This window comes from Diabrotica virgifera, chromosome 4 (assembly GCF_917563875.1).
Source record: "Diabrotica virgifera virgifera chromosome 4, PGI_DIABVI_V3a".
Lineage (NCBI taxonomy): Eukaryota > Metazoa > Arthropoda > Insecta > Coleoptera > Chrysomelidae > Diabrotica > Diabrotica virgifera.
This window is the reverse complement of record NC_065446.1, coordinates 243,392,111-243,414,985: the sequence shown is the minus strand read 5'-3', so window position 1 is coordinate 243,414,985 and position 22,875 is coordinate 243,392,111. Positions and strand designations below refer to the sequence as shown.

Here is a 22,875-nt window from a genome sequence, read left to right as displayed (position 1 = left end):
CAAATTTGTTAAAAATACTCAACTTTTTGATTATAGACGAAAAAAAGCGAAAATTTACCGTTTTTTGATTTTTATTTGTTTATAACTACCTATGTATGTCATCAAAATCGGCTGCAGGAAACATATTTATAGGTTATTATTATAAATATCCATACTATACCCTATTCCACGAACATACGCCTGTTTTGGATTACTTCGACAACGAATATTTTACTGTGTAAAATAAGAAGAACGAAAGTAAATTGCAAATTACATTGTTGTTTATTGGAATAATTATTAGCGCCATTTACTTTCGTACTTCTTATGTTGCACAGTAAAATATTCGTTGTCGAAGTAATCCAAAACAGGCGTATGTTCGTGGAATGGGCCATACTCAAAAAATTTGGTTTCGGCCTGAAGGGGGCTGTGTCACCAACAGGATATTTTTTTCCTTATTTCTCTGAACTAATAGAAAAACGCTTATAAGTATGTTTCTACTTAACCCTACCTTTGGCAAACTTGGTCTTGTTAAAAACAATTCTTTTCCTATAATGAAAAAATCAATCTCGAAGAAATATAACAGGTAACGTATTTTTTCTACTTCTTTTTCGTTATCCAATTGAGAATATCTTTCTTTCCTTCTGCTGTAATAGAGCTATATTCCGTTATCGTTATTTTTGGCCCTAGTTCCTTCTGCAACCGTTTCATCTGCAGCATTAATAAAGCTTCATTTCTCATTTGTCTATAGCTCACATCCATTTTAGTCAACACCAGAAGAATCTGAAACATTTAGATATTTAAGAATTCGACAGGAGTTTGACAGGGTTGTGTTTCGTCACCCGTATTGTTCAATATTTACTCTGAGTACCTATTTAGAGAAAAGATGGCAAATATTGAAGACGGGCTTTTTCTAAATGTAATATTTATGAATAACTTCCAATACGCTGACGATACTGTTGTTCGTGCTGATAGTGGAGAAGGCCTTCAAATGTTAATTAACCAAATTGAATAACTAGCAGACATTTCTGAATGAGTCTTAATATCGATAAAGCAAAAATCATAACGAGAAAGAGAAAATAGAAAATTTTCTATAGGTCGGAATGCAGAATCCTTCGTGACTATCTGTTGCCTGAGCTTTTTACAAATTTACAAAGCATACAGGCCGATAAATAGGGGACAATGGGAGAATCTGCAATATACATTATTCACGTGCCCGTTTATCTAGATAAAATTCAAACAGAATTCTGCATCCTTATTACTCAAATATGAGTAGAATAAAATAAAAAAAGAAAGCTTTAGATTTAATTTGATTCGGGAGCCACCACCATTGGCTGACTGACTTAAGTTTCTTCTTGTCAGAGTCTCCATAGCCGACTGTGGTGCATGCCGAAGCAAACTAATTCTGGCGGCTGTCCCATTAAACAGAATAATAGTAGATTATACCACGAGTCAATAATGATGGCTATTATTCCCGAGGAATATTTACGAACCGAGCCGCGTTAGCGGCGAGGGAGTAACATTCCGAGGGAATGAGAGCCATTATTGCGAGTAGTATACTCTACTTTATCTACGACAAATTAATTAATTTAAGATTTTTAATGAACAACTTTATTTGTTAAAAACATTAAAATTGGTAATAGTACAATTAATAGTACAACATAGATTTAATCATTGAATAGAATGACCATAATGAAGACGGTTTATATTTTGCACTTAATTCAGCGAAATAGGCCAGCAGAACATTTTCGGAAAATGATTTCGCGTTGTTTCGAACACGCCATTCGTTGAAGGTTGCGTACGTTTTATTATAAATGGATTTCGATGTTTCAGGTATTAAGGTAGATGCTGTTGCTGTAGCTAGTTCTACAATTTCTGGTAGTGTACAATTAAAAAATTCTTCATTTTCGTCCATCTCAACACAAACTGTCAAATATACTATTCGTTTGACAGTGACACTTTTTGAGGTTGATTATTTTGTTTCCGTGGTGAATTTTGTGATTATTGTGCCAGAGGGATTAATAGCTATTAATCCCGCATTATTAATCCCTAAGGGATTATTATATGGCATTATATTGCAAACACCACAAGTATAATACATATATTATGTAGCAGTCGTAGATAATAAAATATTATATGCGTACGGACGCGTTAGTGATATCTATCTAGAGATAAAGAAGATTCTCTATAATCATGTCTAGATCATATCCATACAATACAATAGAGAAAAAAGAGCTAAGAACAAAGATGTACACATGGCGTTTATAGACCTTAGGAAGGCATACTACACCGTGCCAAGGAAAGAACTGTACAAAGCAATGACTAAAATAGGGATACCACCTAACCTAACACAAGCAATCAAGAACATGTACAGTGGAAATGAAGTAAATATAAAAATCGGAAACAAGGTAGTTGCTAACTTCAAAACAATAAAAGGATTACTACAGGGATGCCCAACGTCACCAACTCTATTTAAAATATTTTTAGAACACGCACTAACAACTTGGAAGACAAAATGTAGGGGTATGAGAATACCGATAAGGGACGATTATCTCTACACATTATGTTTAGCAGACGATCAGGTAGTGATGGCTCAAGCTGAAGAGGATATCAGTTACATGGTAATAAAACTAAAAGAGGAATACAAAAAGGTGGGCCTGGAAATAAATATAAAGAAAACGGAATACTTAGCAATATCGAAAGAAGACGTAAAAAAGTTAGAAGTAGAAGAACAAGTTGAAATAAAAGGAACGAAGAATTTTAAATATTTGGGCTTTATAATGTCGAAAAACGGAACAACACAAGCAGAAATAAAAAGTAGATTCGGACAAACAAGATCTTGCATCAGACAACTCCATAATGTAATCTGGAATAAGAACATCAAGGGAAAAACAAAAAAAAATGATATACCAAACAATAGTAAGAAGCATCATGACATATGCCGCAGAAATTTGGGTCATAAACAAAAAAACCCAAAAAAGCATTCTGTGAAGATGCTGTGGTCTCACCAGAAGAGATAGAATAACAAATGAGGAGATAAGGAGAAGAATTGCAAGTGGAAAAAGATGCCCTGCAATATATAGACGAGAAAAGACTAAAATGGCACTGCCACGTACGCAGATCAGAAAACACTTGGATAAACAAGGTTACAGAATGGAGCCCAAGAGGAACGAGAAGAAGAGGACGACCGAGAAGATCTTGGAAAAATGAAGTCGACGAAGCCATGTCTAAGAAAGGTTTGGAAGACGGAGACTGGAAAGATCGAAAAAAATGGAAGTCCAGTGATGAGATGAGCGCGCTAATAACCGGCAAAATAGCACAAAAGGTGGAAAGCGTATTAAGTTGTTAGATAAAAACAAATCAAACTAGTCGAGCTGGGAAATTTAGCGATATTAACCTAAAAATTTACATTATATTGATTGTTTCCCACCTTTAGACGTATCGGACGAGCCACTATCACAGTGAAGGCCGCGTCTCACCATCAAATAATTTGATCAAACAGTTTGAGCAAACTTGACGTACTTGAGGAAGTACGTCAAAGTGACGTCACAATTGCAGTTTTTTGAAATTCTAAAAATCTGTGCTCTCACTATCAGTCTAGTTTGATCAAATTTTTTGTATTGAGTTGTCTAACTTGTTTGTACTTTATTTAAAATTAAAATTTTTCATTATTATCCACAATGAACACCATAGATATAACAGAATAGATTAGGCCAGTTCGAAAAATAGCGTAACGCGGAACAGTTCTGGTCGGTGGTCAATCTATCTCTCTCTACCGGCGCTTAGCTTTCTCTCTCTAGTCTCTAGCATATGATGGCCGCCGCCTGTGTGTCACTGTCGTTCCGTTATTCCCACCTCTTGGTAGATACGCTCACACTCGCACGACAGACAAAGATAGCTAGACCACCGTACTTGATATCGGCGTTACACCCCGATGCATTGAGTGGCATATGACTAGCCTGATCTATTTTCTTTACATATCTCTGATGAACACTCAGGATGTGACGTCACTAACTGTCACTTTCAGTTTGCTCAAACCAGTTTGATCAAATTATTTGATCGTGGGACGCGGCCTTGACAGTTTTCGTTGACATACTCCACTGATACGTGTAAAGTGTAAAGGTGGGAAACAATTAATATAATGTAACTTTATATGTTAATATTGCTAAATTTGCCAGCTCGACTAGTTTCATTTCTTTTTATCTCACGACCTAATACGTTTTCCATCTTTTGCGCTATTTTGCCGGTTATTAGCACGCGCATCACTATATGTTGTATATGTATTCTCAAATTGTCCGCTATTAATCAGCATTCATGCTTTATAAATTTGTAAAAGCTCAAGCAATAGATAGTCACTAAGGATTCTGCATTCCGATCTATAAAGAATTTTCTCGTTCTCTTGATAGATGTCGTTGACGCGTTCGTACGCATATAATATTTAATTATTTTGCCAAGTGGGACAGCCAGAATCAATTAGCTTTGGGATACCCAACAGACGGCTCTGAGGACACTGAAAAGAAGAAACGTCAGCCGAACGTCAGACGTCAGATTACGTCAGCCGATGGTGGTGCTCCCGAATCGAATTAAATCTAAAGCTATCTTTCTTTAAAACCATAATGTAAACTAACGTTTCTTTATAAACAACAAACCACTAAAAAGAGTCGAAAACATCAGATAGCTAGGGTGTAAATTGCATATTATTGAGAATAGCATTCGAAATGTGGTGTTATCGAAGGATGGTGCATTTCCTGCATATTTATGACGCTAGATGGCGCCTGATATTTGATAGGAAATATCTACTGCCACCCACGGTTATTAGACTTTATTACGGTTGTCTTGTCCGACGGTGGTGGGGAGACTTATATTTTTGACTTTACGTCACAAGAGTTTACATTCCCATATTTTTAAATGATTTTCGATCATTGAATGTGTGTTATTGTGTATATATGTGTATTATTTGTGTTATTATGAAATAATAAGACAAATAGTACACATTTTATCTTATACCGGGTGGCGAATCGTAAAAAGGGCCATAGGAAACTCAATGTAAAGTTCTGAATTGTTGAATTCCTGCTTCCCTAATTATTCTACATCAAAAGTCATGAGAGAATACTTGTAGAGAATTAAAATCTGTATTAAAATCAAAAGTTAAAATTGTTCTACGATTTAAATGCATTCCAAAATTTTGAAAAATATGATACATTTGCCACAATAGGTATGCGTGTAAAAGTAAGGCCACACGTTACTATTTAACTGACAGTGCTCATACCATTGACTGAATAAAAAAAGTCTTTATTATTAATCCTTTCTCCGCAACTGAGGGTATCTTATCAACTGTATTGTGTTTAAACAATAGATGATAAAATAAAAATATTGACAGTTCAAAAATGTGAACATTATTGCATTGTGTGTGGCCTAAGTTTGGGCTGAAAACTAAAATGTATTACAGTTTTACAAAATTTTGGAATATGTTTAATTGCGTAGACCAATTTTAACAGTTATTTCCAATACAGATTTCAATCATCTTCAAATAGTTTCTAATGTCTTTTGATGTAAAATAATTATTAGGGAAGCTGAAATTCAACAGTTCAGAATTTTACATTGAGTTAATGCAAAACTTTGACGCATGTCAAAATTCTCAATGTGTTTTAATTGTATTCATTTTTTTCGAATCCTGAGAAAACTAATAAATATTTTTGAAAAATTTAAACTCAGAATGAAAGACTACATTATTACCGAGGGCTGTAAGTCCCTGAAAACTTCTATAATGTTTATTTTAATAAGTTACAGGGCTGAAAATAAAAGAGAAGTGTGATATTTAATTTCAAATATTTCATTCAATAGAATCTGCTTGTTTATTCTAAGGGGCTTTCCGCCCTCGGTAATAATGTAATCTTGCATCTTGCGTTTAAATTTTTCTAAAATACTTGGTTTTCTCAGGATTCGAAAAAAATCATATTACGATTCAAATGACAGTAAACTCTCGTGACGTAATCTCACCCTTAATGTTCATTGGTTAGTCGATTTAACTAAGGAATTGGTTAGTCGACATAACTGCCAGAGGAGCAAAGATTTTCTCACATTTGCAGATAACGTAGATGCAGTAGCACAGCCAACACTGGAAGTTAAGGATATAGTTTCGAACTTTGAAGAAGTAACACTAAACGTCGCGACGGCCTGAAAATAAATGCATGATCGTATCAACAAAGGAACGACGGCGAATAAGACAAAACAATACCATTAACGATCATAACTTTGAGGTGGTCAAAGAATTCAAATAACTAGGAACAACAATTACCAGTGACAACACAGGAGAACGGGAGGTTGAAGTACGAATAAGTTAAGTACTGGCGGGGAATAAATAATATTTTTTTGCCGTTCAATAACTAATGAGGTCAAATCTTCTCTCAAGACGTGCCAAAATCCAAATGTATTGGGTGTCCCAATAAGAATGGCTCTCGGCCATATCTCAGGAACCGTTTATAGTACAGCTTTGAGAAAAAAATATTTATAACAAAAGTTGCCTCGGGAAAAGCCAGGAAATTATTTTCATAATAATTGTAGGTCCACCGCTAAAGGGCGTAATTGAATATCAAAAATTAAAAAATTAAAATTTTACAAAATATGCCTAATGAAAGGGCATTGAAAATCCAATTATCGTATTATTCATAAAATTCTGCGCATTCTTGATTTCACAAGTTTAAGTCTACCTTTGTAAATAAGAGCTGGGGGTGAGTGGGAACCCTCTTATGAAAAAATGGCTGTAAGTCCGGTTCTGCTAAATCGAATTTTGTATGCTTGGCTTATTGAAAGCACCTCTTTTTCGTCAATGTAAGTGTCTTATTTTTGAAATAGCCTAATAAATAATATGCCAGCTAGTAGGCGTGATTTAATTATTTTTTGCATTTCTAAAATACAATATAACTACATACACATAAAATTCCCTAGAAGGTCTTGTCAATATCCGTTCAATGTCATATTTTAGTCTGTCAGTTTGAGGCCAAGATGAAGACCACTTTGTAATACCGCTGCAATTTAATTTCTTGTGACATCGACTTATTGTCGACATTTTTGTAGCCTAAATGGCATAATTATTATTACATTAAGGTCTTTTGACCTAAATATGTAGCTAGTTCCAACTACTTTGGATCTGAAGTAAGTAACCACATGTTGTAATTTTCCTAACTTTCAGACAGTCAAATTTCATCTTGGCTTTTTTAATACAGTGGTTTGCTTATTTTAGGTTTCTACCACCTGATGATGGACTGATTGGTCCGAAAACGTTTGTGATTTTATCCATCTTGGATCATTTTTAGAAAAAAATTTTTAATAAATTATATACCACCTACCTACATGTGAGGTTTTTACTTCATTAGTAAGTTTTTATTATGGTATACAGCCAATGAGAGGAATCTTTTCCTTTATATTTCAAATATATTGCTACTCAATCTACTCTTGAAAGAGTAAATGCTTGTATCGAAAATGATGGGCAACGATTTGAACATTTAGGCAGTCACTAAGAGTAAGTAAATAGTTGCTTTTATTTCTTTGTTATATTTTATAGTGTTGTTTATCTTATTGTTGTTTTAATTAATTATAGACGTTTACATCTGGAAAATGTTTATTTGTTTTTTCCATAGCACATTACTTTTCCTTAACCTCGTTTACCTGTTACAGTAACAGTTATGTTTAAAATTTACACATTTCTTAAGATATTTAAGATATCTCGAGGTAGAAAAAAGGTATCGACATACGGTTTTCGGTATTATGTTGCTAATTTGGCCTAATTTTGTAATACAATATTAAAAATGCATACTTGCATTTAATATTTTCCAAAAAAAAACTAGATTTCTGAAAATAATTAAATAGCGCCTCCTAGCTTGCATATTGCTTATTAGGCTATTTCGAAACTAACACAATTACATTTACGAAAAAGAGCTGTTTTCAACAAGACCAAGTATGCAAAATTCGATTTAGTAGAACCGGACTTACAGCCATTTTTTCATAAAATGGTACCCACCCACCCCCACCTCTTATTTGCAAAGGTAGACTTAAACTTGTGAAATCAAATATGCGCAGAATTTTATAAATAATACGATAATTGGATTTTCAGTGCCCTTTCATTAGGCATATTTTGTAAAATTTTGATTTTTTAATTTTTGATTTTCAATTACGCCCTCTAGCGGTGGACCTACAATTATGAAAATAATTTCCAGGCTTTTCCCGAGGCAACTTTTGTTATAAATATTTTTTTCTCAAAGCTGTACTATAAACGGTTCCTGAGATATGGCCGAGAGCCATTCTTGTTGGGACACCCGGTACAAAACCACAATACGACCAGCAGTGACATACAGAAGTGAAACATGGACGTCGAGAAAGAAAGAAATCGATGAACTTTTAGGGCCAATTTCTCATATCGAGTTCAACTCCAGTTTAACCTGAACTTCTAGTAAACGTCAGATTAAAGTCAAAATCGTCTTTCTAAGTTCGCACGTTCAACCGATGGCAGTTTAAACTTAAACGATGCTTGAACGGTGGAATTCGGCCGTTCAAAGATTTCCGAACTCAGTTCAGATGATTTCATGGACTACGCATGCGTTGTATTAACACGAAACGCTGTGATAATATAAATACATATATCCTATTTTATTATATTAAGCCTAACGATAAACGATAACATTATTTTTGTTTCTATAATATTTATTTATAATTATTAAAATGACTATTTGACTATAAATACTTAAATTTAACTTTATTCAAAAACAGCATAAAAAAGGTAATTCAAAATGGCGACAGTTTTTTACTTTTTGCCATCTATTGGCATTTCTCGAAAGCTGTAGAACGAGCACTGACATGAACGTGCAATGAGAAATGCATTCCAAACAAAACCGAAGATCACCGGTGATCCTGGTTCAACTGAACCATAGATTACCGCAGGTATGAGAAATCGACCCTTAGTATAGGAACGCAAAATCCTGTGAGTTATATATGATCCTTGCAGAGACAGTGTGACAAATGAATGGAGAAGCAGATACTACAATGAAGTGGAGACTCTCTTCGGCAGGGAAACGTCGTGAGTTACATAAAAGCTAATAGACTAAGATGGGCAGGCCACGTGTTACGGAGTCATGACGACAGACTGGTTAGTAACGTGCTTTGGGAAAGATCAGACGGTAGAAGACCTGCAGGACGGCCTAGAAAAAGGTGGAAAGATGCAGTTAGAGAAGACCTGGAGAAGATGGAATTGAGACCATGGAAAATAGTAGCACAGGACCGGGACCAATGGAAGACAATAGTAAACGCGGCAAAGACTCACGAAGAGTTGTAAAAGCTAGGGATAATGATTTCTAACTTGCAATTCTGTGACACGTGTTTTGCTATTTTTAGCTCTCCACACAGCACTTGATTGAAAGGAGAGGCAAAGAGAATATTGATTCGTCTATAGGTGGTTAATACAGAACCATATAGTCAAACCAGATTGCAGTAGTCTGTGAATGACTGCATGGTTTACTCTTTACCTCGTCTTTCAAGCAAATTCCATCTGAAGAGCTAAAAATAGCGAAACACAAACATACCCATATACACACAATATTTTTAAAAATGTACTTACGGGTGCATTTTTCAGAAGTGGATTAACAAGAACTGTATATAACAGAACACAAGCAGCTGAAATCTGGCACAAGTTCGATACATCGACGACGTAAATGATTTTATTGATATCTCCAAAATATTTCGGCCAAATCGGTGCCATAGATCCACCCAATTCTCGTATTTGATATATTTTATCTTCTATCCGTATGTTGAAAATATCTGTGCCAGTGGTTGGAACTCCGGTAGTTGTGTTGTCGATGCTTCCGCTGTTTTGAAGGCTTTTGAGAAGGAGTGTTTTCCCTGAACCAACGGGACCCAAACATATAATCATATTTTGAAAATAATATCAAATATTACGTCTGCAGATATTTAATTAATATCAAAAACTTTGACTTTAAAATATCGTACGGTTATTTTGTGTAGTTTCTTCGATTTAATCAAATACTGTTGCTAAGTAATCATAATAAGTTTGATCAATATCTTTGATATGTCGTAATAGGTATCTTGGGCCCTCCATTTAAAAAAATATTTTACCTCACTCATGAGACTTTTTTTATTCGGCTATTCATGTCGAGTCGTACAACAACTTTTCTATGTCGGAAAATTTTAGGGATAAGGACGTTTCCTAAATATAGAGGTTTCTAAACTTTGGTGCGTCTGACAACTTGGGATACTCTTAGAAATTTGTCGGACAATAATACCAGTCAATTGTAAATATTTCTATCACCTGTAAGTATAAAGTTTATGACACCCCCCTCCCCTTAGTCCCCATGTAAAATGTAAATATCATTACAATCAATAGTGGTTTAGTCCCACATAAACATGCCACAAGAAAACATTCAGGATCCCGTTAAGCTGCATTTCGTCTAAATGTCATCATCATTCTCTTTGTTTTATTCCTATGCGGGGTCGGCTTCCCTAATTGCATTTCTCCACACAATTCTATCTTGGGTCATATCAATGTTAATCCCCTTTACCAACATGTCCTGCCTTATCGTCTCCCCCCAGGTCTGGTCTTCCTCTCCTACTCCTTCCAGGAATCTGCACTTCAGCTATCCTTCGTATGAGGTGATTAACGTCTCGACGTTGAACATGACCAAACCATCTGAATAAACTTGGGCTGGAGCTGGACTGTATATAGGTGTTTTCTCTTTTTTGTGTTTCCAATGTGGTTGAAATAATTGTATACTGATTTAAATCTGTGGTACTGATTTAAATGAATTTATGGAACATGTATTAGGGAAACATTTACAAAACCAGTATATGAAACAAAAACTGTCTTACTAAACATTAAAATAGCTATGGCAACAACTTCAATTCTTCTTCCATTCTTCTTTCAAATTCTTCAAGGTGGGCTAAAAGGAAAACTGTACACCATCTTAACCTATGCTCTCTCATTTTGGCATCATTTGGTGCCACACCTAGTCTTCCCCTAATATACTCATTTCTAATTTTATCCTTCTTTGTCACTCCACTCATCCATCTAAGCATTCTCATTTCCACCACATGCATTCGTTGTTCCTCTTTCTTTTTCACTGCCCAACATTCAGTTCCGTACATCATAGCCGATCTTATGGCTGTTTTATAAAATTTTCCTTTCAGCTTCATTGGAATTTTTTTGTCACACAACACACCGCTTGCTTGTTTTCACTTCATCCATCCAGCCCTAATTCTACTGCATGCATCTCCATCTTTTTCTCCATTACTCTGTAATACCGATCCTAGGTACTTAAAATTATTGCTTTTCGCAATCATTTCACCATCAAAAGATACCATTTTATTTGTAGTAGCTCCATCTTTAAATGAACATTCCAAATACTATGTTTTTGTCCTACTAAGTTTTAAACCTTTTTCCTCCAGAGCTTGTCTCCACTGTTCCAGTTTTTGTTCTAAATCTCTTTTACTATTTCCTATTAACACTACATCATCAGCATACATTAGGCACCATGGAATGGTACCCTGTAGTTTCGCTGTTATCTGGTCCAAAACTAATGAGAATAAATAAGGACTAAGCACCGAGCCTTGGTGCAATCCTACTTTCACCTGAAATTTTTCAGTCTCTCTCACACCTGTCCTAACACTAGTCGTTACTCCCTCCTACATATCTCTCACTTTACATATTCGCCAGACACTCCTTTCTTATTGAGTGCCCACCACAGAACCTCTCGAGGAACTCTATCATATGCTTTCTCAAAATCAATGAATACCATATGAGCGTTGGTCTCTTTATACCTGTATTTTTCTATCAGTTGCCTTACAATGAAAATTGCATCTGTTGTTGATCTGCCCTGCATAAAGCCAAATTGATTATCGAATATTTCGGATTCTTCACGTATCCGTCTATCAATTACTCTCTCCCATATTTTCATGGTGTGGCTAAGTCTCCCTTGTTTTTGTAGACAGGTACTAATATACTGCTTCTCCATTCGTCTGGCATTTGTCCAACTTCCATAATTCTATTAAATATACCTGCTAGCCAAATTATTCCTGTCTCTCCCAATGTTCTCCATACTTCCCCAGTGTCCAATAACAAATATTCAGAATTCATATTCGATATTGAACAGTATAATTATATCACCCAGTAGATCGCACGAATTTATTTGTTGTTATATTCACATATGTGGATTATTAGTTTAGATACAAATTGGTCAATTATCAACAATATAATTTGGAAATGATACGAAAGTGCTGACAAAAGTAGAATTATTTACCTTAATTAGATATACAAATCACGCGGGCATCGTGTCAAGGATGACCCAATTTAAGCTTCTATAAAACTAAGATGTCTCAACTAGAGAAAGAGTCTTCAACTAAACGTGTACCAGTAACAAGTCAGTATTCAAAGTTCTCCCGGGGTAATTACCCTCCACCCTAACAGCCTCCACTGAGCCCTAGGATTATACACCCAGGAATATTATCTGGTCCGAATGCTTTTCCTTTCTTTATTTTTTGAGCTTGAGCCACTTCCTCGTTTGTTATTCTGGTAACCATTGCTGTTACTGTCTCCGTTAACTCCACAGGCTGTCTGTCAAATTCTTCATTTATTAAACTGTCAAAATACTTTCTCTATCTCTTTTTGACATCCTTTTCGTGAATTAGTATTTTATTATTTTCATCTCGGATACATCTAATCTGATTAAAATCTCTTGCTTTCTTTGCTCTCTGTTTGGCTATTTTATATATATTTGCTTCGCCTTCCGTAGTATCAAGTTGATAGGTTTGAATACGCTTCTGCTTTAGCTTTTGCTACTGCTACTTTCGCTCCCTTTTTGGCGACCATATAGTTTTGAAGATCTATGTCTGATCTGGTTTCTTGCCACTTTTTATATAATTTTCCCTTCTCTTTTATTTTACCTTGTACTTCATTTGACCACCACCAAGTCTCTTTATCCTCAAATCCTTTATCCTTTATCTTTTTCGTCTAAATGTAGTTTTGTTAAAACTTATCCCAATTTTCTTACCAAAAAATTGTCATGGTAATGAGGGAAAACCAGAACAAAATAATGTTCTACGCTTCGCAAATTTAAATAAGTATTTAAGTACCTACGCGTCAAATTAAGAATCTTAGAAAATCTAATGTGTTTAAACAATTACAGGTACCTACTCCATTGTAAGTCAACAATTTGACGTAATTGTTAGCGAATTATTAAAATAATATTTGCAGACAAATTGAGCAAAAAACTTGCATGTACTTACTTTATAATCTATTACTATTAAGTACATACACTGAAAAATATATATGTCAATCAGAAATATTTTCGAGCTAAGCTTTGATTATGTCTTTCTTGGAACGAGAATCCAACAAAATGGAAGGACAGAATTCAAAATAGAGTAAATAATTATGAGAGGAAAGAAAGTAATAGGAGCTTTGAACTCACTATTTTGGACAAAAACCATAAAAGAAGGCACAGCTGTATAATAGCACCTTTTAAAGCGAGGAATAAGCGAATATGCTTGAATGAAACAATATTTTGAAATAAAAATATTTGAAAAGAAATGAAAGGCAGAATCTACAAAACAGTCATCAGACCAATAATGACATATGCTGAATAAACAGAACTTACACATAGAGGACAAAAAGAATTCTAGAAACAGCAGAGGTGAAAATCCTTCGAAAAATCGATGATTAGACACTATGGGACGGATAGAAGTACAGATTTACGACGGAGATGCAAGGTGGGGAACATTAATAACTGGGTAAGAAATAGAGGAGTAGAATCGAACGACCACATCAGCCGAATGACAACAAATAGAGTAGGACGGACGGTTTCACCAATAGGAAGACGATCAGTAGGAAGACCACAAAAACGATGGAACGACAACTTACTGGAGTCACATTTTTTTTTTTTTTTTTTTAACATCCCATTTATTTACAATCTGTAATAATGATTACAGTAAGTAAATTGTTTAACAATTAAAAGAGACTTGCAGGAGACTGTCCAGTGACAATAACCTATAAAATCATAATTTTAGTACTTAACAAAATTATTTGTGACTAATAAATAAAACCCTATAAATAAAACTCTATAATAAATAAAATATTTTTGAAAATTTAAAATTTAAAATCTTGTTCGTAGATCGCTTGGAGTGTGGCGCTTTAGCCTTCTGTTTGCCTGGGGTCTCATTAGGTTCTTCGCTAGCCTGTTGGGGTGGTTTTGTAGTCGGATGTCGTATTTTTGGGCGTAACTGGCAATTTCTTCTTTGACAGTCTTCATTTGGAGATCACGATTGATGTGTTCATTGGGCATGTACCACGGTGCATTTGTGATAATGCGCAAGGTTTTCGATTGGAATCTCTCCAGGATGTCGATATTGGATCTCGACGCAGATCCCCACAGTTGGATACCATAGCTCCATATTGGCTTAATCACTGCCTTGTATACTAAAATTTTATTGTACAAACTCAGTTGTGACCTTTTTCCTATCAGCCAGTACATTTTATTGAGTTTCAGACCCAACTGTTTTCTTTTCGTGAATATGTGTTTCTTCCACGTTAATCTGCGGTCCAAGTGCATACCTAGGTATTTTACGTCATCATTTTGTTGTAGTACTTGATTATTTATTGAGACGGTTGGGCACGTATCTTTTCGATTAGTGAACGTTATATGTACTGACTTGCTTTCGTTTACTTTAATTCGCCATGTTTGTAACCAGATATTTATACTGTCGAGATTTGTCTGGAGCAGTTGCGAGGCGATGTACGGGTTTGAGTGAGCTGCAATGATTGCTGTGTCATCTGCATATGTGGCTGTGATGATGTTTTGGCTTGTAGGAAGATCTGCTGTGTAGAGTAGGTAGAGAACTGGTCCAAGGACACTACCCTGAGGTACTCCAGCGTTGATTGGATATAAGTTAGTGCACTGATCTTTAACTTTTACAAGGAAATGGCGGTCGGAGAGATAGGACTTGAGGATTAGAAAGTAGTTGAGAGGAAGGACTTTTCTTATTTTGTATAGCAAGCCAGTGTGCCAGACTTTATCAAAAGCCTGCGAGACATCCAAAAAGGCTGCAGAGCAGTATTGCTTCTCTTCTAAGGCTTTGTTTATGGAATTGCAGACTCGATGAATTTGCTCGGTGGTAGCATGTTGTTGTCTAAATCCAAACTGGTGGTTGGGTATTAGCTGCTTTTCCACGAGGATTGGCTGTAATCTGTCTAGTAAGAGTTTTTCAAAAACCTTTGACATCACTGAAAGTAGACTGATAGGTCTATAGGACTTAACTTCTTCTACAGGCTTGCCTGGTTTGGGTATTAAGATGATTTGTGCCACTTTCCACAAAAGGGGATAGTAACCAGTTCTTAAGATTGCGTTAAAAATCTGTGTCAAATATTGCACGCCTTTCTTGGGAAGTTCTTTTAAAATTCTTGCAGTGATTAAGTCGAACCCTGGGGACTTTTTCGGATTCATATCTGTTTGGATTTTGTTGAAAACTTGTTTGGCTGTGAATTTCTCCAACGGTGCTTCTAGTTGGTATGGATATTCTAAATACAATTGAATATTATCTTCTGCATCAGAGTTGTTGTTTTGGGCATGTGGTTGGAACACTTCCTCCAGGTATTTGGCAAAGACTGTAGCTTTTTCGTTGTTACTTTTAGCCCATCGTCCGTTACTGGCCCGGATAGGCGGATTAGAGAGTTGTGGTCTGTTAATCTTTCGTGTTGCCTTCCATAGCGAGTATTCGGAGGTTTCCGTAGCAGATAGATTTTGTAGATATCGTTTTATGTCGTTGTTTTTATTGTTGTTTAACAAAGTTTTTAGTCGCGCTGTAGCTTGGTTTAATCTATTTTTATCCTGGGGTGCACGGGTTCTTTGCCATACTTTCCTTAGTCTTCTTTTTTCTGCGATTTTTTCTTTTATTTCGTTGGGTAAATCTTTGTGTATGATTGTTCTTGGTTGTTTAGGTGTTGACTGCCAGCCAGCTTCCTGAATTATCCTACTTAATTGATTTACTGCTTCGTCAATTTCGCCATCCGATTTTAGTGGGTTGTTTAGGTCCAGTCTCTCATCAAGGATAGCCCGGAATTTAATCCAATTGGTATATTTACTACTTAGATATGGTGGAGGTTGTGTTTCGAGGATATTCGTAGATATCATGACCAAGACAGGAGAGTGGTCGGATGAAAGATCGAAACAAGATTGTGCTGTCTGGGATTCAAGTGGTATTCCTTTAGTCACACAGAAATCAACCAAATCTGGAATTTTGTTTGTGTCTGTGGGCCAGTATGTGGGTTCGCCAGTAGATATGTATTTAAGGTTGTTGGTTTCCATTGCCATGTATAATTGCCTACCTTTCGGAGTTATTAGCCTGGATCCCCAGTGAGTGTGTTTTGCGTTATAATCGCCGCCTGCTAGAAACCTGTTTCCAAGTGTGTTGAAGAATTCTTGGTATTGATTTTTGGCTATAGTATGTCGTGGTGGACTATATATTGCAGTTACTGTTAAAGGACCGTTCCAGTCTTCTATACTAATACTTGTTGCTTGTATATAGTCTCTTTTAAACTTATTTAACTCGTGGTGTTTTATAGATGACTTAATTATGATTGCAGTTCCTCCATGTGTAGTGCCATCTGGATGTTTGGTGTTATATATTGCATAGTTGGGAATTCTCAGATAGCTTCTATTTGTAAAGTGTGTTTCAGATATTAACATTATGTCGATGTTGTGTATTAGTATAAAAGCTTTAACTTCTTGAGCATGATTTGTTAGCCCGTTGGCATTCCAAATAGCTATTTTCAAGAATTTGATCATTTTGTTAATTTAGTGACGACGGTGGTGAGAAGGTTTAACAGTGTACCCATTTGTTCCATCAGGACTTTTAACATATTCTTTAGTTCAGCCATGTCATTTGAGGCGGGAGTATTGGTAGTAATTACTTCTGTTTGGTTTGTATTACTATTCGTAATTTGTTGTGAGTTATTAACGATTTGGGCGTAGGTAACTCCTGCTTGGACATGTTGTGCATGATTAATTGGCATGCTAGACCTGGGTCTAATCGTTGGGAATTTTTTCGTTTGTAGCTCCCTGTATACCCTGCAACCTTTGTAGTTTGCTGGGTGGTCTCCCTCGCAGAGTACACACTTGACGTTGGCACTTCTTTCTTTATTAGTGCATTGCTCTGTTGCATGATCCCCTGTGCACTTTACACATCGTGGTCTAAGGTGGCAGTATGATTTGGTATGTCCGTATCGTTGACATCTAGAACATTGTGGTATCTCTCTTTTCTGGTACGGTGGTTCAATTTTAATCTTATGGTTTAATAGGAACTCAATGTCATATATATTTCTATTATTATCAGAAGGTTCCAAGTCGACGAAAAATAGTGATAGCTGATCTTTAGTTTTAGGGTGTTTGATGTTCCAAATGTTTCTAACAGTGTGGCCTTTCTCTTCTATTTCCTTTTTTATAAGATTTTTGTCCATCGAGTAATGCATGTTCTTAAGAACAACCCTGAAACTGCGCTCGTTTTTTATTTGATAAGTATGAAACTCTGTCTTTTTTTCCGATAGGGCTTTTGTTATTGTACTATAGTAGTCAGCAGATTTTGGCTGAAGTTTAACTTGATCGGAGCTAAGAACTTTTAATTCGTAATTATTTTCAGCAATTTGGTTTAGTAATTCGATAAGTGGGGGTATGTGTTTAACCCCCTTAATAAATATTGGAGGCGGTTTGGTTATTTTCTCTTTTTCACTTGTGCTTTCATTGTCATTTATTTCATCATCTTTTGACTCGCTATTTAGTGCCTCGAATCTGTTAGAAGTGGTAGTCGGCGAGTTCAGCCAGTAATCGTTTATTTTTGTTTGCTTTACAATTCTTTTGTCTGGACTAGTTCGATGTCTTCGAACTGTTCGTGACTGTTCGAGTCACATTGAAAAAATAGACAGAGGAGAAGAAGATTCTGATCCAGTAGGAGCCTATACTTTCTGTTGTTCTTAGTTTACCGTTTAATGTCAAGTAGCACACAAAAGTAACACGCAAATACAGTTCCGGATTAACCATTAGGCAAAGTAGGCAGTTGCCTAGGGGTCTCGACCCCAAAGGGGGCCTCGCAGCCCTCGCAGGGCCCAAAACGAAAACTATAAAAGTGTTAAAATATAAAAATTTGCCAAATTTTTACCTTTACCCAACTGACAATATAATCTAAACAATATGATTCTACGAGCTGTATCTGTTTTGAGTAATACCTACTAAAATACTTTTATACCTAAACTGTTGAAAAACATTTCAGTAACCTAGTAAATACAAGATTTTAACAATATAAGTACCTACAATGGGGTAAGGTTATATCAACCATAATAAATTTATTTGAATTTGGACATTTGTCACGTACATTCTATGGAGTTTTATAATGCTATTGTATACAGTGCTAGTCAAAAGTCCGTACCCCCCTCGTAACTTTTGAGCGGTTATACTTATAATAGTGAAATTTGGAGGGAAGAAATAAGCGGACGTCGGCTTCTTAACTAGTTATGACAGGTGACGTAATAGTGACAGATGACTTTACAGCGCCACTGTGACAGAAAATTTTAAATGGTGCCTTATGACAAGTGATACCTCGTTTGAAAGGTATTACAAATACCTATTCAGTCATACTAATCTTGTTTGAGTTTAAGCTCATTTTGATGAATAAATGAAATAAAATATGAAATTGTAGTTTCGCATTTAATTAACAAAAATTCAAAATTTCGCCTATGGTTACTTGTGAAAAAGGTTGACGTTGACGTAAAAACTACCTACTAGAGAATTGAAAAACGTCAACTTTTTGACAAAAAAAACCATAGGCGGACATTTGAATTTTTATTAATTAAATGCGAAACTTCAATATTATATTTATTTAATTTATTCACCAAAATCAAAATCAACTTAAACCCAAAAAAAATAGTATTACTGAATAGGTATTTTGAATACCTTTCAAACGAGGTATCACTTGCCATAAGGTCCCATTTAAAATTTTCTGTCACAGTGGCGCTGTAAAGTCATCTGTCACTATTACGTCACCTGTCATAACTAGTTAAGAAGCCTACGTCCGTTTATTTCCTCCCGCCAAATTTCACTAAGTATTATAAGTATGACCGTTCAAAAGTAACGAGGGGGGTACGGACTTTTGACTAGCACTGTATAAACTAAAACTTAATATTATTGGCGTTGGGTGGTTTTATTTAAACATCGATGGTTCTTTCAATCTAATATTTATATCGAAGTCATCTTTTCTTAGTTTGGTTTTGTTCTTTGGAAGAGAATAATTGTTATCGTGTAGTTAGGTGCAATAGTTGATTTTATAAATTTGCACATCAGATTTATTAATATTTTATTCTAATAACTCTTCATTTTAAAGCAGTGCCAGGGCACTTTTAAGTAATCGCCAGACACCTTAATTTTTGACTTGTGTATTTATCTGTTGTGCTTAGTATAATATTGGAATTTAAGCATTTGTTTTGATCTCTACAATATTTTAACCAGGTAAGTTATTTTCAATAAAATGTATATAGTCCAGGGTAATACCTAAGGTTTTTGAAGATATTCTTCTTTAGCGGCGAATCGATTGAGGGTAAAATTTGATTGATCCCCGCGCATGCGCACACCGACAGTATGGTATTAGTGGTTATACGGGCTCTGATTGGGTGTTGAAATTTTGAAATGATCTGTTAATAATTGTTCAATATGGAGATTATCGGTAAACAAAAATATTGTATAATATTAGTTTTTTTGATGTGTGGACAGAAATAAAATCAAATTTATAATTATAGTGACTTTTTAAATAGTTTTGAAAAGCCGCAGGTACGTAATTCTAAATGTTTCAGTTGGAAATACCTAATAGTTTCAATACCTATCTACTTATTTGGAAATTGTAAACAAAATAATGTAGTTACCTATTAGTAGGCAATGCTTTAATTTACATAATCTGATTACGAACAAACTTTCTACAAATCTTCATCTCATATATTGTTTTCTTACTCTATATTTTGTTGTATTTTATTTCGACAAAAATCAAACTAATAATTTTATTTTTTTTTTCTCTGATTCTGGCTTTGGTTTAGAACTAGAACCTTTAGCCACGTAATTGTATAACTTGTCACTAAGTCAGGGGAGTAATGTGTAGTGTGTGTATTGAGTAAGTGTCTTGTTACTTTGCAAAGTCGACGTCATTGTCTTTGCAAAGAGACGCCAATTGTTTCCGAACGTCTGCGGTCCCTCCGGTGAGTACCGATCCCACAAGGACAGAAACTATTTTTCTAATAATTTTATTAAATTCATATAAATTTATGGTGTAAACGTTTAGTTTGTGTATATTCCCACATGACGTACACGCGAATGTGGTCTAGTTTGAAATGCCGTCAGCTTTCCTACGGCGCGGTAGACGTGAAGTGGGTTCGAGCCCCAAGCAAGTTATTATTTTTTTATTTTTTTTATAGATTTTATGATTGTAAGTATATTATTATATAATTTTTGAAGATATTCTTCTTTTTTGAAAGTGGTAGATAAGAAAGTTAGTTTGATTTTTAAATACAATAAGTACAAATAACCTTTTAAGTATATTTACTTCGTTTAAATTACCTATTATATAATAGAAGAATATCTTCTTACGTGCGTACAAAGTACACACACATTCTTTTTTTCCATGACAGTTCAAGAACAATGATAATGAAGCGTTTTTTCGACAAGTAATGCCTATAAGAGCAACTTGTAACTATTTCCTGCGTAGGATCTGGCGGCAATTTTTATTTATGAACAATTTAGTATCAAAAACGGCATTTTTCCTTTTTTTCAAATCAATTGAAAACACTGAGACTTATGGGTTTTTAGTACAAACATCTTCGAGAGTATGGAAAAAGCTTTAAAATGGATTATTACAAAGTTTGATACACTCAATTGATACTCAAAGTTTTATATACTAATGGATTATTACAAAGGTTAATATAATTACGAAAAAGGTCAAAATTGCAAAAAAAATTATTTCGCATAACTATTGTAAAAATGAATGTACAGCTTTGAAATTAGTGTCAAATGAGGGTTCTTTTTAGTGTTTAACATGTGACAAAAATTTCAAAGCGATTTATTCAATTGTTTAAATTTTATTCAAATTGTTTATCCCAGAGAGCATTTTTTTTGCAATAACATGTCAGAAAAAAAAATGATGTTCGAACCAATCCACAATGAAAGAGCATGAGCTATATTTTCAACTTGGTTTAATAAAATTAAATAAAAAATGCATTTATTAGTAATAAATAATTATGCAAAAGTATCACCAATCTTTCCTTATAAACTTTTTATTTTTTTTTTTTATAGAATAAATTAAATATATATTTATTACAATTTTTTATCACTATGTATATATCACTAGCATTTTTGGAGTTATTATCAAAAGAAAATGAAATTTATGTACTTATATTGAAAAAAAAAATTTTAAATCATATTTTTTTTCAAAAATATTCATTCTAAACCGGTCAAAATATTTGAGGTTCTTACTAATGCTAAAGTAAAAAAAGTCATAGGAATTACTATAAATTTTAATTTTTGTGGAAATAACGATGTTTTATTTTTCACTTTTTTCTAAAAAATTTGAAAGTGTCGTCTTATTTTCACCATAACTTGCCTAATTTTGATGTTATTATTAAATATATTAACTCATTCATTTCATAGGTATACCTGATTACTTTGACAAGTGTTTAATAAGTATATTTTTTTATAAAATACATCGTGTTCCCGATATTTAAGCTTGAATATGTACCTATAATCCGTTTGAAAATTATTGATTGTACAGTTTTTACGACGCAGGTCATTTGTACTTATTTACGGACAATAGATTTAAGTACTTGCAGCAAAAAAAATAGACTTTCAATTAACTATAACTTACTTTGAATTAATATTATTATTAAAAGGTTTTTAATGAAGGAATTTAACATATTTTTTATTAGCTTCAATTTTGGTAATAATATCTTTAAAAGCAATTTAAAACATGTATTTTTTTCACAAAAAATTAAAATCTTTGATATTTAATAACTCAAAAAGCATTTATTTATTTTGATGACTTGATATAACATATTTTTTGCTAAAAATTTATCCCTCTGTCCATTTATGACGTTATTTTTAATAAAATAATTTTCACCCCTTGAAAAGCGGTGGCAACTGCCTCTGTTTATATGATCAGATCTGTAAGTTCAGTTGTGCTTATTTTTTAAACAAATTGGTTACAGTAGAATTTTTAATTTTGAAAAAAATGCTTTTTTTCAAAATAACTTAAAAATTATTAGAATACCAAAAATCTCAAACCATAAAAAAAGTAACTTTTTCTTAAGGGGCCTCATAGCTTTGGTTGCCTAGGGGTCTCAAGATTCTTAATCGGGCACTGCACAAATACGTACATACACAGACAAAGTGTTATTCTTTGTCTGTATTATTCTAAAATGCAAATACACAATGTCCAAAATACATTATGGGCAAAGTGATATTCTATTCTAAAGGAATAGTTCATTGAGAAATAAATACATTTTTTTAATTTAAAAAGAAACACGTTTTTAATAAGTCGAGAATGTATCTATTATTTTGCAACATATTTCAATTTCTTAGCTGCAGATATATGTAAAGTCATTTAATTCTTTTTGTATTATTATAAATCCCATAGAGATTTATATAGTTTTTTTGTCCATCCTGCGTAACAACGTTTTTCTTCGAACTTTTTACATCGTAACTCCGATGAAAATAATTAAAGACACAATTAAAGATACAATTACCTTTTCAAATACCGGTAGTATTACAATACGCTATTGAATAATTATTTTTATATAATTTCAAGAAATTATTTTTGTGTGTG

At 34.2% G+C, this 22,875-nt stretch overlaps 1 protein-coding gene across 1 annotated transcript; it reads right to left on the bottom strand.

Annotated features, from left to right (window-relative positions):
* Positions 1-509: 509 nt before the first annotated feature.
* Positions 510-9,898, bottom strand: LOC114347402 (ADP-ribosylation factor-like protein 16). The gene is made up of 2 exons (XM_028298112.2): positions 9,587-9,898; positions 510-759 (listed from the first exon to the last, which is right to left on the bottom strand). The coding sequence occupies exons 1-2, from the start codon at positions 9,896-9,898 to the stop codon at positions 577-579; spliced, it is 495 nt and encodes a 164-aa protein (XP_028153913.1). The 3' UTR covers positions 510-576.
* Positions 9,899-22,875: the final 12,977 nt, after the last annotated feature.